Source organism: Elgaria multicarinata, chromosome 10 (assembly GCF_023053635.1).
Source record: "Elgaria multicarinata webbii isolate HBS135686 ecotype San Diego chromosome 10, rElgMul1.1.pri, whole genome shotgun sequence".
NCBI classification, from domain to species: domain Eukaryota; kingdom Metazoa; phylum Chordata; class Lepidosauria; order Squamata; family Anguidae; genus Elgaria; species Elgaria multicarinata.
In genome coordinates, this window is record NC_086180.1 from 87,297,283 (window position 1) to 87,313,867 (window position 16,585).

General features: G+C 42.1%; 1 protein-coding gene across 3 annotated transcripts in view; it reads right to left on the minus strand.

The window, feature by feature from the left end:
- SLIT2 (slit guidance ligand 2) overlaps nt 1-16,585 on the minus strand; it is a 317,811-nt gene that overhangs the window by 128,496 nt on the left and 172,730 nt on the right. For all 3 annotated transcript variants that reach the window (XM_063135275.1, XM_063135274.1, XM_063135273.1), the window contains exon 5: nt 5,609-5,680. In XM_063135275.1, the coding sequence (XP_062991345.1) occupies nt 5,609-5,680 (72 nt within the window). The remainder of the gene's footprint in view (nt 1-5,608; nt 5,681-16,585) is intronic.

A 16,585-nucleotide genomic window follows, 5' to 3' on the forward strand; every position in this document is an offset into this window, starting at 1 on the left:
GAGAGTGGGTGGGCCCAACTGGAGTTGAGTTCTGGGTGCCAGGACTTGAGAGACCTAGGGTGATTTGTTTGAGGCCATAAAGCGCAGGCAAAGCCTGCAGGCCCAAGGGGTGGGGACTTAGCATTTGCTTGATAGAGCCACGCAGAGCTGTTTGAGGCCTGCACTCAAGCAAAGCCTGCAGGCCCAAGGGGCAGAGCCTCAGCCTGGTAGTCAGGCCACAGCAATTTTGTTCCCCTTCTGAACCTTTTTAATTATAAAGGGAATAATATCCTATTATAGAGTATAGCCACGTGGGGTTTTGTGTGAGCCTTGGTAGCCTGGCCTATTGCAAATTGTTCCCCTTTTGAACCTTTTAATTCTAAGGAATTAATATCTTATTTTTGAGTACAATGCCTCCCAAGAAGGGCATAGGGGGTAAGAAGGGCAAAGGGAAGGCCCCTGCCCCACCATCCAAACGAATCAGAACTGTCATTGAATCATCCTCGGATGAGGATGAGACACCAGATATTGCAGCTATGCTTGCTAAGGTGCAAGCCATTGAGCAGAGCAGGGGGATTAATCCCCCATTAAACACTACTGTGCCCCGGCCTGAGGTAACTACACCTCGCCGCCCACAAATCAGAAAACAGGCTCAAGATAAACTTTGGCTTTCTCTTGCAGCACGCATAGATGCAATTGAGGCCATTCCCACACCTCCAGCAACACAAGGCAGCGACATAACAACTGTGCCCACTGCAAGTGCTTCGCAGACCACGCAGCCTATGGCTCAAGCAACACCTGCAATAGCCAGCACTTCAAATCCAAACCCAGCATTGCAGCCTCTACTGGTACAAGGTCAGCAAACACACACAATCCCACAGAACATATTTCAGCAGTGGGGACCTATCCCTCCTTGGAGTTGGCATCCCTGGTCCATGGGAATGGGTTGGCCTCCCATGCAGGCTTAAGGCCTGGTACCCCAGAGGAATTCAAATGTTCTGACTTCTTATGTCACAACTTTGAACACGTTGTCCAGTGCATCCAATCCTACATCAGTGAATGTGGCACCAACTGCTGATGCTATTACCAATGCTGTGGTGCCCCCAGCAACTGGAATCATAGGTTTAGGATCATCTGACAGTGAGACTTTGGGCTCTGGTAATTCAGCTCCTGCTACTACTCCTGCGGAGGTGGATGCATCAGCTCCAAATAGCACAGCAGCACTGACCCCTTCTTTAGTTGCAGCAGATACAGCCCAATCAAATTCTACAGCAGCAGCATGTGCAGCTGTATGGCAGGGCCCAGCTGGGGCTGTTGCCTCAAAGGCAAACACTGGCATGCAAGTCATTAAAGATATTTATGCTGGAGCGGATATGGACGTAATTCCTTCCGGAAGTACTTCTTCCCCACTTGGTTTTCATCTCTTGCCAGCTACAAAGTTGCGGCTGGTAGAATGATTGGTCCGTTCATCACCACCCCCAATTCCCAATCTACGGGTGTCACCATTGGGCATTGTTCCCAAGAAGACCCCTGGGGATTACAGATTGATTCATAATCTATCTGCTCCAAAGAGGAGATCAGTAAATGATGCTATACCAGAACACCTCTGCACAGTGCGTTACACTTCCTTTGAGGAAGCGGTAGCCATTGTGCGCCGGAATGGTCCGGGAGCCTTGATGGGCAAATGCGATATCAAATCTGCATTTCGCCTATTGCCCATAAACCCCAAGGATTTTGATCTTTTGGGCCTGTATTTTCGGGGGCATTATTTCATCGACAGAGCGTTGCCAATGGGCTGCGCCATTCCATGCTCCATGTTTGAGAAATTTAGCTCCTTTTTACAATGGGCGTTGCAGTATCGAACGGGTAAGGTGGACACTACCCATTATTTGGACGATTTTCTATTCGCTGGTCCAGCTGACTCTGGCCAGTGTGCTTGGCTTATGGAGGAATTCAAAATGCTAACAGAGGAGCTGGGTGTCCCACTGGCGCACAAAAAAACGGAGGGCCCCCTTGCCACGCTAATTTATTTGGGAATCGAATTGGATTCCATCCAACAGTGTTGTAGGTTACCCGCTGACAAACTGGGCTCTCTTAAGGAGTTGCTACTGGCAATTCGAGGGTGTAAGAAAGTGACCTTACTGCAGATGCAGCAGCTGGTTGGACATCTCAACTTTGCCTGCAGAGTAATTGCTCCAGGCAGAGCATTCATACGCCATCTTTGTAATGCCTTGCAAGGCATTTCCTCCCCGCATCACAGAATCAGAATTACACAAGCAATGTGCAAGGATTTAAGCGTTTGGCTTTCTTTCCTCGAGGAATTCAATGGAATTTCTTTCTGGCGTTCTGAGCGGTAATTAGAAGCTGAATTACAAATACATTCAGACTCCTCTGGTGCTTTAGGTTTCGGTGTCATCTGGGGTGATCGGTGGTGTGCTGAACTGTGGCCTGCCGATTGGAGCACGTCGGGCATATGCAGAGACTTAACATTTTTGGAATTTTTTCCAATACATGTAGCTGTGCATCTTTGGACGAGCGAGTTAGCTAACTCCTCTGTCCATTTTTGGTGCGACAACCAGGCCACAGTTCAAGTAATCAACACCCTGTCATCGCATAACCCCAGAGTAATGACGATGGTTCGTGCGTTTACTTTGTATTGTCTGCGGAATAATGTTTTATTCCGTGCAAGACATATCCCAGGTTTAGACAACTCCATTGCTGACGCTCTTTCGCATCAGCAGGTCGAGAGATTTCGGAGTCTGGCTCCATGGGCAAGGCAGATGCCGGAGATCATGCCCGAGGCCCTCTGGGAGATTGGCAGAGTGAGATAGAGATGGCCATGTGGCACTCTGTGGCCCCTAGCACCGGGGCAGCGTACAAGAAGGCAAGTAGGGAGTTTCAATCATTTAGAAATCTCCTTCACCTACCACAAATCTGGCTCATTCCAGTAGAGCACTTATTGCAGTTTTGCGTTGAGGAAAGAAGGAAAGGATTAGCACCACGGACTATAGGGGGCAAGCTAGCTGCCCTCGCCTTTTGTGCAAAGATCCGTGGCGTAGCCGACAACACCACAGATTTCAGGTTAAGGAGGACCCTGCAAGGGTGGGCTAGGGCTTCTCCCAAGGTTCCAGACACTAGGAGACCTCTATCCCCAAATATATTAATTGGCTTAAAAGCTATTTGGCCATCTTTGTGCTCAGCCCCTTTTGAGGCTGCTCTTTTTCACGCTGCCGCCCTGACTGCCTTTTTTGGTGCCTTTCGCATTTCAGAATTGGTTGCAGCATCAAAGGGGGATGGCACAACACGGGCCTTTCAAATTACAGATTTGCAATATTCACCTCAATTGGTAACTTTAAATCTGAGAAGATCCAAAACAGACCAACTGGGCAGGGGAAAAGTTATATCCCTACATCCCTCAACTTTGGAGGAACTTTGCCCGGTCCGTGCCATTAATTCTTTTATTGCTTTGCGGGGCCTAACACAAGGCTGGTTGTTTTGCCACCAGGATTTATCCCCCCTGACTAAGTTTCAGTTTTGGGCCATTACAAAGCGGGCACTTCACAGTTTGGGCTTAGATTCACAACAGTTTGGGACACATTCCTTTCGAATCGGGGCTGCTTCTACAGAAGCAGCAATTGGTCTGACTCCTGAAAGAGTACAGGTCGTTGGCAGATGGCGTTCGCAGGCTTTCCGGTCTTATGTGCGCAGATTGCACCACTGATTGCGTTAATTGTGTTTTACATAGTTCCGTTTTCTTCCTAGATTGGTGGGAGCGCCGAGACCCGGTTCGGGTTCTCATCTGCGGGCACAGTTTTGTCTTCTGGGCCGGAAGGAGGGCATCCTGCACAAATTTTGGTACACAGTTGGGTTTGAGCCGAATTGCCAACGTACAATGGTTGGGCAGGTGTGGCATGCGGTGGGAGCACCTCCTTCCTACGTTATTTCAGCAGCGTGCATTCTCCCCTATCCCACAGGTGCTTTTAGTGCACTTGGGAGGAAATGATCTGGGCCTGCTCAAGGGCAAGCCCTTAATTCTCCAGGCAGCGGCCGATTTCCATTTGATCAGGCAACGGTGGCCGGGAATAGTTATAATTTGGTCTTGCCTGATTCCCAGGTTAAATTGGAGTGCTAGTGATCCCAAGGCTATTGAACGTGCTCGTAGAAGGGTAAATAGGGAGATTTACCATGAATTAACTAGGAATGGCGACTGGAGCATTCAGCACCTCGCAATCTCTCATGCGTGGAGGGAGCTTTATAGGAGCGATGGAGTCCATCTTTCGGACCTCGGCAACAATCTGTTTTTGATGGATTTGCAGAGGGCCTTGAGCGATATTATTATGAGTGTGTGGGGAGGAGACGACAAAGCATAAGGCTTGTCGCCCCCATTGGCAGGAATGCCCCCATTGGCAGGAATCTTCAACTGGCGAGGGACGGTGAGCACCTGGTGGTGATTGGTAAATACCTGAGGTTCAACAGCTGCGAGTTCTGTGACCCAGCTGGGGAAATAAGGATTACCTCTGAGGCCAACCTTTTCTCACCCACTCGCGGTTACCGTGGGGGGAGGGTGACACGGAAGGCCTCCCTACCCTGGAAGGGGAAGCTTGGGGGCGGCAAACTTTAAGACGCCACCCCTTGGCTGAGAATGTCTCGCCCATTTTCAGTTAACAGACATACTGTATGCCGTTTTAGAAGAAGATGCCTGCTTAGGTTCCCTACTGCAGATCCATCAATAAATGTGGCCCTGTTTAAAACCCAGCTAATGTCTCCATCTCGTTATTTCGCACACTCCACACTCCACAAAAAGTTTGTGAACCCCTTAGGATTGTCACATATTTCCATCTAAAATGTTGTTAGATCTTGATCTAATAAGGAACAATAGATAATGTGATTAAATAAATGACACACAAATATGATTCAAAGTTCAATGTCTGTTCTGAAAAAAATGTAGATCTTTAGATTCAGTAATTGATGGCATCTGCGTCAGCAGCAATGATGTCGAGTAACCATTTCTTGTAACTATTGGTCATTCTCTCACATTGGTTTGAGGATTTGGTTCATTCCTCCTTACAGAACTTCTTCAACTCCATGACATTTGAGGGTTTCCTTGCACGAACAGCTCGCTTCAGGTCCAGCTACAACATTTCAATGGGGTTTAGGTCCGGACTTTGACTAGACCATTTCTTCTTCTGCAGCTTTTCTTTTGTAGATCAGCTTAATTACTTAAACACCTGATTCTAATTATTCCTTTTTAATTGAGCAGAGGCAACCAGACTTTTACTTACTTTTGCACATACCCTGACTGTTAGGTACTGACTGTTTGCCTAATTTATGCATCGTTTCATTTCACAAGACCCGAAAACAATTAATATAAACCCTACTGGATATTTAGGAAAAGACTGGTTTTGATTTACGAAAGCTATTATGGTAAAACTATAGAATTTCCGTAATTATCATTAGGGTTCACAAACTTTTTTTTTCACGACTGTATATGGTGTCTGTGTGTGTGTGTGTGTGTAAATATAATATAAATAAATGTATAAACTATATAGAAGTAATGAAATAGTGTTATCTGAAGAGTCCCCATTTTATAATATTAAATTTATAATAAAAAGTCAATTAAAATACTTACAGATTTTTAATATCTACAGCTCCACGAAAAGCCTTCCTTGGAATGGCATGAATCTGGTTTTCACTGAGATCCCTAAGAAAAAAAAAGACAATACTTAACTATAAAGGATCTTCTGTAAAGGATCTTTTTATCTCTTAAGAACAGGTATTTCAAGTTAATCTAAATCACTGTAATTCAATCAACAATCTAAATTATACACATTTCCTTAGAATAAATGATGTGCTATCAACTACAGAAGAGCAATCACTTAAAAAAAAAGAAGATTGTTAAGCTTCATAGCAATGAACAGTTCCTTTCAAAAAAGTTAATTTGCACCATTCAAGGCAATCCTTAGCCAGAATTGCAGAATTGAAAAGAATGGACGTTTTTAAGGCTTCTCAAATGCACATTTTTAAAGCTTCTCAAAGTTTTCAAACATTCATTCAAGGTTTATAATGTTTTCATTGTAAAAAACCAAGAAACAAAGCGGAGGAAAAGGTTTTAAAACAGAATGAGAATAAAGTTGGTAGAGTATCAATGGTAGGTGTATATTTCAGTAAGCTTTTTGAACCATATCACTTGCAATAAAAAGGAAGAAGAAAGTGCTATTTTACTGATTATTATTTTTTGCATTATGTATATACACAACGAAGGCACAGCTTAACTTATTTTAGGACTGCATGGAAATTCAAGGAACAGATTAGTGATGTGATTTAATTTCTATCAGATTAAGTAGCCCTGCAAATAGAAGAAAACTTAAAATTAAATGCCTTGGGTTAAACAGTTACATCAAAGCAATTTTAACTTAAAAATATCCATATTTGAATGCATCTTCTGAGAATGGCCGCCACCATACATTCACTTGTAACGAATCTTAGCCAAACACCTCTAATACAGCAATGCTGCAATTTTATGCAGGCTTAGCTGGGACTTATTCTCACTTAATTCAGATGTGTGTAGAATTGGGATATGGTAGTTTAAAAATAAGTACACACACAACATAAAATGTCATTTATTGCTTTCATATACCACTTTTGCCAATGCACTCAAAAACACTAAAATACAAAAACCAGAATTATAAATCAGTAGAATTGTGCTAGTGAAATGGATACATAAACTCCTCATAAACTGTACCTTCTTCTAAAACTTCAGGACCTGCTCAAGTTTCCCCCTGCCCCCAGGTCTAACTGACATCAACTTCCCTGAATGAGGCAGCAGCTGGTAAGAGGAACATCAGGGTCTGCTCCAATTGGACACTCCCACCCCGGAGATGAGAGGGCAAACAGAGACATTCCACTAACCCTGGTGAAAGTCTACTTAATCCCTCCTTCTTCCCTTTTCTCTGCATGCCAAGTCTTTTTAGATTGTAAGTATTTGGATGTGAGATGCCGTGGGAAAGAATAATTGCCAGAAAAGTGGTAAAAGTATGCAGTAAATAAATAAATAAAAATATCTGGAGAGACTGGGCATTGAACTTGAGAGTTTCTCATGAAACACACATGCTTGCTTCAGCTCTGAATTCAGAAAATTAACCTATTTCAAATCTATGGTCTAATCCTCAAACAACCCCTACTGCCTGGGTTTGAAGACATAAGAAACCATGGCAACCCACTGCCAGGAGTTGAAGATTCAAAACGGCCACCAACATGTGCTGAGACCCACCGTGGCTTATTTAAACCATGGTAGGCTGTGGTGATTGTGCAAACTGGGCCAATGAGTATTTACAATTTCCCTTGGGAGAGTGCCATAAGTACAGGCCTGTCAGTTACTTAAAGGAATGCCTTCACGTATATTAGCCTGCCCACACCTTGAGATCAGAAAGAGACGCCCTTCTCATTTGCTCACCCGTGAGAGCAATGAGATGAGTGATCACACAGGAGAGGGCTTTCTCTGCAGTGCCCCATACCTTTGGGGGAAAAACTCCTGTTGGAAGTCCGCCATGTTCCGTCCTTGCAGGCTTTTAAAAGTACATTGATGGTGCTATATAAATAAATAATAATAATAATAATTTTAAAAAGGCCTTGAAAACATATGATTTTACCATGGCCTTCTCAGGACATTACTGTGGTTGCTGCTATTGTCATTGTTGTTGCTGGTTTTGTTGCCTTTCATTGTTTTTAATTGCTATTCTATTGTGTCTATGTTTTTATTGTTTTTAATATTTTATGTATTTTATTGTTTGAAGCTGCCTTGCAAGGGCTTCTGCCCTGAAAGGCAACCAGGAGCATTTCTACACCAGGTTCCCCACCCCCCTTACGGTTTTCCCTGGATAGTCCCTGTGTACAGGAGATCCCAGTTGCAGGCAGGGATGACCCCTCCATTTTCACAGGGTAACTGGTTGCTCAGTTATCCTGATTTCCCCCAAAGTCTCATGACCATCCTGAGGACCGCAGCTGGTGTGCCGGGTGGTCCTGGGGCCTGAAACGGACAGGGAGCTGCGTGGGGTGGCTTTGTACCCATGGTGGTGGTGGTGGCAGCAATTTCACCATCCCTGGGATGATGGGGCGGGCGGGCACGGGTTTGTTTTGGGTTTTTTGTTTTACCTTTTTGCCCTGCATGTGCAGCTCCTCTTCTGTAAACCTCGACAGCAGGGCTTTCTCTGCAGTGGCACCCACCCTCTGGAAAACCCTCCCTCATGAGGATCGGGAGGCGGAAAATGTAATATCTTTGAAACGTAAGGAAATGTAATATCTCCTAAAAACATCTCTCTTTAAACAAGCCTTCCCTGGACCATAACTTATTCTGGTTTTATATGATTTTAAAGTTTTAAATGGGATTTTATGGTTTTAGTTGTAAACTGCCCAGAGAGCCTAGGCTGTTGGGAAGTATAAATATGTAATAAATGAATGAATAAATAAATAAAACAAAAAATAGCGGCTGCAATGTCCCTCCTTACTTCTGGGACGGCTGTCTAGACACTGGGGGAGGATTGCGGAAGCAGTTAAGCCCATGATTCTCCCCCTCCCTCCCCTCTACACTCTTAGGTGCAGTCATGCCCCAAGACATGTTTTAAGTTAAATACATACATACATACATACATACATAAAAGTAAGCTTCCAATTCTGCTCTACAAGAACAACCAGAGCAAGACTGATCTACTCAAATCAAATTGGAATTACGGTACTTGGTTTTGTTTTACAGTGACAAGTTTTCCTTTCAAGACTAATTAAGCAACACTGGTTTTTATGTGAATATGACTTCTTTTGCATCCTCAGAGAAACTGAATCATGAAAGATTTTATAAGAAATTAGTGAATGAATAAATATGGATAATACATAGGTATTATCTATTCTGTATTTGGATTAATGATGGACTACACAAGTTACTGGATAACAGCATATATTGCTATGTAGCAGTAGTGACAGCTTACAAACAAGTGCTCATTAGAGCAACTTATAGGTAGAATAAAATGGAAGAATTACTGGATCTTACACAAGATTTATTGAGCGTACATATTTAGGTGATTCTACTGTGAAATTAATAGCTGCATTTTAAATCAGAATGCTATATTCTGTATTCAAGGAAGAAACTCCTAATTGAAAATGCACTGCAGATTTCTGTATGTATTTTTTTTTTTATTAAAACTTATGCAGAGCATATTAGTGAATCACATATAATGCACCAGCTCTTTGCAAATGCAGCCAGTTCTGCATTGCGGCTATTTTATTACTCTGAAGACTTCTAGTTGAATGTGCCATTTAATTCTCAAAGCACAGAGTGCTATTATTTTAATTGTATAAATGGAAATTGCTGTGTGCAATAACTATATCATGCACTTCTAAGGTTGTATCAGGGTTCTTTCCCCCCCTGTATAGCTAAACCATCATTTATGTTAAGGCAATAAATTTTCTGTAGAAGGCAAAACTGCCTCCAAATTTAATTACCGGTAATTTTATTTTTCCTCCATGGTTTAACCTCTCTTAAGAGTCCGATCAGTTGTATCATAAATCTATAAGGATATCTAATACTTTATAGAAACTGACCATGGAAGGAACAGTGTGTCCCTATTTTTAGTGCTAAGAGGTGGAAATACAGATGCAAAACCTACAAGCTTTGAACACAAATTAATAAACCACAACAATTCTTACTTTAGCTAGTCCCAAAAAAGATATCACATTTTTGCCAGAGACAACAGATATAAATCAGCATTAACTGCACAGTAACACAGAGGACTGTTCCACTGCAAATCTCTCTCTTCTTTGCTGGATTCCACCCTTCAAGGCTTGCCCACATTCTGGTGGAGAGTGTGTTTGATCTAAACATCTTCAGAAATATCCTGTGGAGCTCCTTTCCTGGCTAAACGTCAGAATGTAGGTGAAGTGAATAATAGGTTTAAACTCTTCCCACACACATACTCCATAAAAAAATATCCTGCATTTTGAAATCTAACATGTCAGCGAGCCCACTAGACTACAGCTGATCGTGAATGCCAGGTACATAGGAAAGCAGCAGCCATTGAGGGCTTTTTCCTGGATGTTGGGGCAGTGCATGGCTGGCTAAAGAATGCTAGGAGTCGAAGGACATTTTTCTGTCTAAATATGCATAGGGCTGCACCCTTAATTATATATCTTCTTTCCCTCCTTCCTAAACATTTTGTATTTTATTGCTTCAAATACACACAGTTCCGGTTGTAAATCTGTATGATGAGAAATGCCCCAACTCAGTTAAACTGAAATTACTCAAATTCAAGATTAAAACAGATTTAAATCGAAATACCATTGCCACAGAAAATCACTACCCAGTGCTAAGGTTAAAGTGGGAAATGTGGAAGCTGGCCCCCTTCTCACATTGTTTTTAAGCTAGGACTTCAAATTTTCTTATAAGAATGAATAGCAGCCATTTATTTAGATGAAGTGAAGTAAAGAGGACAACCTGTTTTCTACCTACTCTTATCTGCTTTGTAAGCCCCATCCTAGGTTCCATTTTCTGGTGTGTGTCCCCTTACACCAGCCTGCAACCCCTGCCAATTTCTCATGCTGGAATCCTTTTGCCTCCAGGGTACCAAGAAAAGGTGCCCCATGCCAGCCAACAACCCAACCCAACAATTAACATGCTATTGTCATCACTAGAGCCAGCAAGTGAATTAGCCTGGAGAAGAGAAGATTGAGGGGAGACATGATAGCACTCTTCAAATACTTAAAAGGTTGTCACACAGAGGAGGGTCAGGATCTCTTCTTGATCCTCCCAGAGTGCAGGACACGGAATAACGGGCTCAAGTTAAAGAAAGCTAGATTCCAGCTGGACTTCAGGAAAAACTTCCTGACTGTTAGAGCAGTACGACAATGGAATCAGTTACCTAGGGAGGTTGTGGGCTCTCCCACCCTAGAGGCCTTCATGAGGCAGCTGGACAACCATCTATCAGGGATGCTTTAGGGTGGATTTCTGCATTGAGCAGGGAGTTGGACTTGATGGCCTTGTAGGCCCCTTCCAACTCTGCTATTCTATGATTCTATGATTCTATAAGCAGAGGAAGAATTCAGCTTCCGGGTTGTCTTAGGAGCTGTTGAAAGGTGAAACTCTTTTAAAATGGATGGGGGGGGGACACTAGTGCAGCTTATTGCACTCATTTCAAAAGCTGAAGAGGAGAGAGCTTGTGGCTCAGCTTTTCTGTTAGACGTGAAGACCAAGGCAACGTGTCAACTTACATCCCCCACCCCCGCAAACGGTGCTGAGCCAACTTTGAGGACTGAAAGATGGCAGTAGCGGTGCCCAACTCCTTTTCTCACTGTGCCTAGAGTCGTAGGCAAATCAGCCTTATACCTCATGCAATTCTGTGTAGCCCAAGCTCCGCCCTTCAGAAAAGGTCAGATATCAGTGACCCGGTGCAGCCAGTGATGTCAGAGGTAGCAGGGCTCTTCCACTGCCAGGGTTAGAAATGGGCAGTTGAACATTTTTGTGATTCCATTTCTTTTTCCAATCCATTTTTGGCAGCCCCATTCAATTTGTTTCCGTTCTATTACTGTTTCATTCATTTCTATATTGATTGCGATGGACACCTACCCAGCTTTTTTTCTCAGGCCAATAACTTTGGGGCTGGCGAAATAGCAAGAAATTGAAGAAACTTTAATCAATGACCAATTAGTTGATTGATTCATTAATCCCAACTCTCAGCTGCTATTCGCGTTTCTCCAAGCTTGAGGCATACCGGCTATTTTTCATTTTGGAGGCTTCTACCCCACAAAATTTACGGGTTTCAGCCGACTCGGCGTTGCGTTTTTTCCATAGAAGCTGTCGTTTAAACAGGACAAAAAACCGGAGGTCTGTCAAGTTCATAACGCCGATAAGAACAAAATAATAATAAACATAATTGTGTATTATAAATATATGTATAAACAGTACTACACTGATGCCATTACCAGCACTGTATTGTGTCTAAAAACTGTGAATGAGGTATATGTATTTACTATTAAAAAATGATTGTTTCAGGAGTAAATTTCATGCACAGTTTTGTTAGGCAACTAACTGTTTGCCATTGATGACCATGCAGGTGGATGCATCAGGTATAGTTGTGAATAAATAAGGTTAATGATCACATTCTATCACTGTGTGTATATTATGTAGCAGTGTGCTTTGGTCATTCTCTAAACATTAGATTATTCATACTACTGCCTTGCTTTTTTGAATACTTTTAAGATATAAACACATTCCAGATAATCTGTCTATACATATGCAATATTTTATACTAATTTACATTTTTCATTGCATTGGCAGCCCAATCCTATCCAAGGGCTTTAACAACTGTAGCACAAGTTGCACTGTAACAATCGATGTGGAAGGCAGTTCAACTCTGTTAGGGTTAACTTTAAATGAGCGAGTAAAACTCAAGATGGGAGAGGCAGAAATTCATTTTGGCTTGCTCCCGTTTTTATTTTTGACCTGCTTTTGGCTTGTTTGAATTGGGAAAGGGTGCATTATAAAAGGGGAAAGTGCACATTTCTCAAAACTGTACACTTTTCCTATCTAAAGTGTCAAAATGCTTTTAAAAAAAACATTTCAAAGTGTGCATATTTAAAAAAAGTACATTGCATAATACATGTAGCTCTGTTTGAGAACTGTGTGCTCTAGCAAGACAAAGAGATGGCTGTCAAGGTCTTGAGAATTTTGGGTTAAAATAAGTTGTAAAAGAGCACCAGAGTTCAAAACTCCTGAAGAATACTGATGTAGGGACTTTTCCCAGTATAAATTTCAAACAATGATGTGGGACTGAAAATTTCCCAAAATGATTTTTTTCCAGTGCTTTATTTTTCTGTGAAAAAAAATCCATCTCAGAAGTTCATTAGCAACAATGAATGGATGTCAATAGCAAAATGCAATATCAGGCAAGCTTGACAGTTTCAAAGTTGTAATTAATATTTTTCAGGTGATTATCCCTAGTAAGTATGTGAGACAATACATATTTGTTACTGAAATACATATATGTTCAGTGTGACATGGGACTAATTAGTAGTGACAACAAAACTGAAGGTGACCCAACAACCATAATGGAAGAGAGTTCAACTGTGTTGAAATAGGAGTGTGGTTGTCAGCATATCATGCACAGTGTTTTGGCTTGCTAAAATTAATTAGTGCAGCCTTCACCAACCTGGTGCCCTCCAGATGTGTTGGACACATCCCCCGTGTGCAAAAGTGTTCAGTAGCTTTGTTTCTTTCTTACATTTAAACGGTGCAAAGGAAGCACATGCTACTGTCTTTACATTTTAATAAAAATATCTACATAATATAACATTCAAATCACATTAAGGGCACAATCCTCAATCCTGAGCCTCTGAACTCAGAGGTTTACGAGGATCTAATGCAAAGCAGTAGGAGAATGTTGCCTCATGTGTGCCTCCCGATCTGCATTTTATCTAGATAGACCTTTTTGCCCATCTAGCTGAGGGAAGGAGGAGGGGAGGCCTCAGGAGACAGCATAGCTCGGCCCCTCCCTTCTATCCTTCCCAAATACCCCCTTTCTGCCCATGGGGCAGTGGAACATGGATTCCACGCCTGAGTTCAGAGTGCTGTCTCCAACTCTGGATCCAGGAATCCAAAACTGTCTAGGGCCTGTAGGTTTGCTCTATAAGTGTGATATAATTTATCCCCTCAAATATTTTAGGTCACATATCTGTGATGTATTGGGTCAAAAAAATAACATAGGGTACTTTTGTTTTAACTTTGTTGTTTATTCCATTTCATAAACATGCTACATTAAATCACTCCGAAGTGATTTTCCAATGCAAATGACCTTATGCAAATGACTATAGTTTGCACCAGGGAAAATTCAAAGAATTTCCCATTCAAAGTTTTCTGGAAAACCCACATTAAAGGCTGATATGCAGTGCAGAGTCTTCTCTCAGCAATGTTCTAGGGATGAAGGGCCTTTGTGGTTCTGCAGGGACTACAGAACTGAATCTTAAACCTGTTTCTGAGGTTTTGGAGAGCTTTTAAATTCCATTTTGCAGTTTTATAGTGGAAAGTTGGTAGAAGAATGCAAATCCTTTTATTTATTAAAGGTTCGTATTTAATCTTGGAATAAACTAAAGCATCGAATTAGCAATTCTCAAGGCAAGAATCAATTCCATCCTGCAATGCATCCAAAAACGCACTTACAGTAATTTGTGACGAAGGTGCAGCATAATATTAAGCAGACAGAAAATATTATTCATTAAAGGAAATTAATTTCCTGAGCAGATTCACCACTCATATTGCAAAAGCGAACAATGGTTCAGCATAACAAATCTTAACTATAAAAATAAAATGGAAGCACATCAGGTCCTCACATATACTTTACTTGAGCCCCAGAAATCATGCTTTGAGAGGGACATGAGACCTTCATTAGTTACCTTTCTAATGTATAAAATATGCAATTCTGAATAACTATTAATGAAGGACTTAAGCATTTAATCCCCTCATGGAAATTCTAGGCATCTTTCTTGGTATGTAAAACACATTTTCGAAGAAACTCTAGGTCTTTTCCTTGTGGAGATGTAAGAAAAATGTGCAGACTATTCTAAGAAAGCGCTCACTATGAAGCACTTGTAAGTAAGTCTACGTTTCTAGAATATTGGTACATGTAAAATTAGCTTGTGGAATTCACTACTTCAAATGTGATGGGACCAGCTTAGATGGGTTTTTTTTTAATGAGACTAATTCGAGGAGGAGTCTTTCAATGGGTATTACATGAGATAGTTAACCTCTGTGAATAGAATACACCCTAAGTATATGATACTGTGAACAGTCAAATAGGAGAGAACTTTCATTTATTTAAAACATTTTTGTGTTGCTTCTCATCCCCAAAGAAAGGCTCCCAGAGAGTCTTACAATCAATAAGTAAAATGCAGTCCTTGCCCGCAGGCTTACAGTCTAAAAAATATGGCACGCAAGGAGAAAGAGATAGGAAGGGAAAAGGAAATAAAAATTCAGCAGGGCTAGTGGAACGGCCCTGCTTCACCTCTTATCTCCTGGCGGAAATGGTCCCTGATGTTTTTATTTTATTTATTTATTACCTTCATATCCTGCCTTTTTTCCTCCAAGGAACCTAAGGTGGCATACATAATCCTCTTCCTCTCCATTTTATCCTCACAACAACAACCCTGTGAGGTAGGTTGGGCTGAGAGCCTGTGACTGGCCCAAAGTCCCAGTGGGTTTCCATGGCTGAGTGGGGACTAGAACCCAGATCTCCCGACTCCCAGTCCAACACTTTAGCCACTACACCACACTGGCTCTTCCCTCTCACCTGCTCCTATCTCTCTAGCTCCCTCTTCTTCCCCACATTGGAGCTGATGTTAGCTTACCCTTTGAGTGGGGAGAGCAGGGAGCCCAAATGGAACAAGACCCTGATTTCCCTTCCCTATTGCCTTCAGGTTTTACTTATATGATTCCCAGAAGCACATGGCTAGCAGTTTTTAGAAAGTCTGAACAGATGGAACTATCAGGACAGTTCTTATGTTCTTATTTATATTTCTCCTGTTTAAATTGTGGTACCCCCCCCCCCTCAGTGTCTGTATTCAGCCAGAATTCCAGAGCATCTTGGCTTATCACAGATGAATCCTACTTGGCTACTCTGAGCAGAAGGACAATTTCACTGGATTTTTCCAGGGGGAAGAGAAATTCCCCAACAGTTTCCCCCAGGTAGACATCACCATTGGCAAGGGTTGTAGAACAGCTTCTTTCTTTTCCTATGGGTTTTTTGCATTGCCACTGCAGTTTTGCATCCGGCTTCAGGGAAAGGATGAAGCGAATGCTGTGCCAAAATCTTTTCCTCTAATTTCCTGGAACTTTTCTTCTCCCATGAAAGAGGCCTTCCACTTTTCTGCCTATTTTCAGGGCATTTTTAAATTTATTTTGAATGTGTGTGGGTGATTTTTTTTTACTTTACCTAATCACTGTGAGGTGGCTGAGAGTACTATATGTATTTTTCTTTCTATTGCACACCTCACCATTACTCTGCAATCTCCCAGGCTGCCTGCACTTCCTGATATGAAAAAGCCTTATGGGAGGGATAAATTCATGATGTTTCCCCCTGGGCGGGAAGTGTGGGAAGCCAAAGAAGTTACAAGTTGTCAGAGAGATGATTGTATAATGATAGACAGGACACTCACCCATACTCCTGTCATCTCATAAGTACAAAAAACCTGAGCCAAACCTATGAGAATTTCTCCGAAAATTCTTCTCCTTTGAATTTCTTTTTGAAAGCAATTTCTTTTCTATCAAATTGAATGAGAATGGTCAAAAAAATTGTGGCAGAAATGTTCAGCACAGCAGTAGTTTGAAACAAGTATCCTGGTCATCACTTCCCTAACAAGGCAGGGTGAGAAGCCAGGCCTTGAAGTTGACTTGTAATTCCTGATCTGTTTGGAAACAGCAAGCCAAGAGCCAGGTTAGGATCTAACACTATACGTTTTCATTTTGGCAAGTCCCTGGTTGCTGAAGACACTCCTGCTGGTTGGAGAAGCTGAGTGGGAGGGATCAGTCAGAGTGCACCACCAACATGCTTGTTCATGAAGGTTAAGCCAGAAT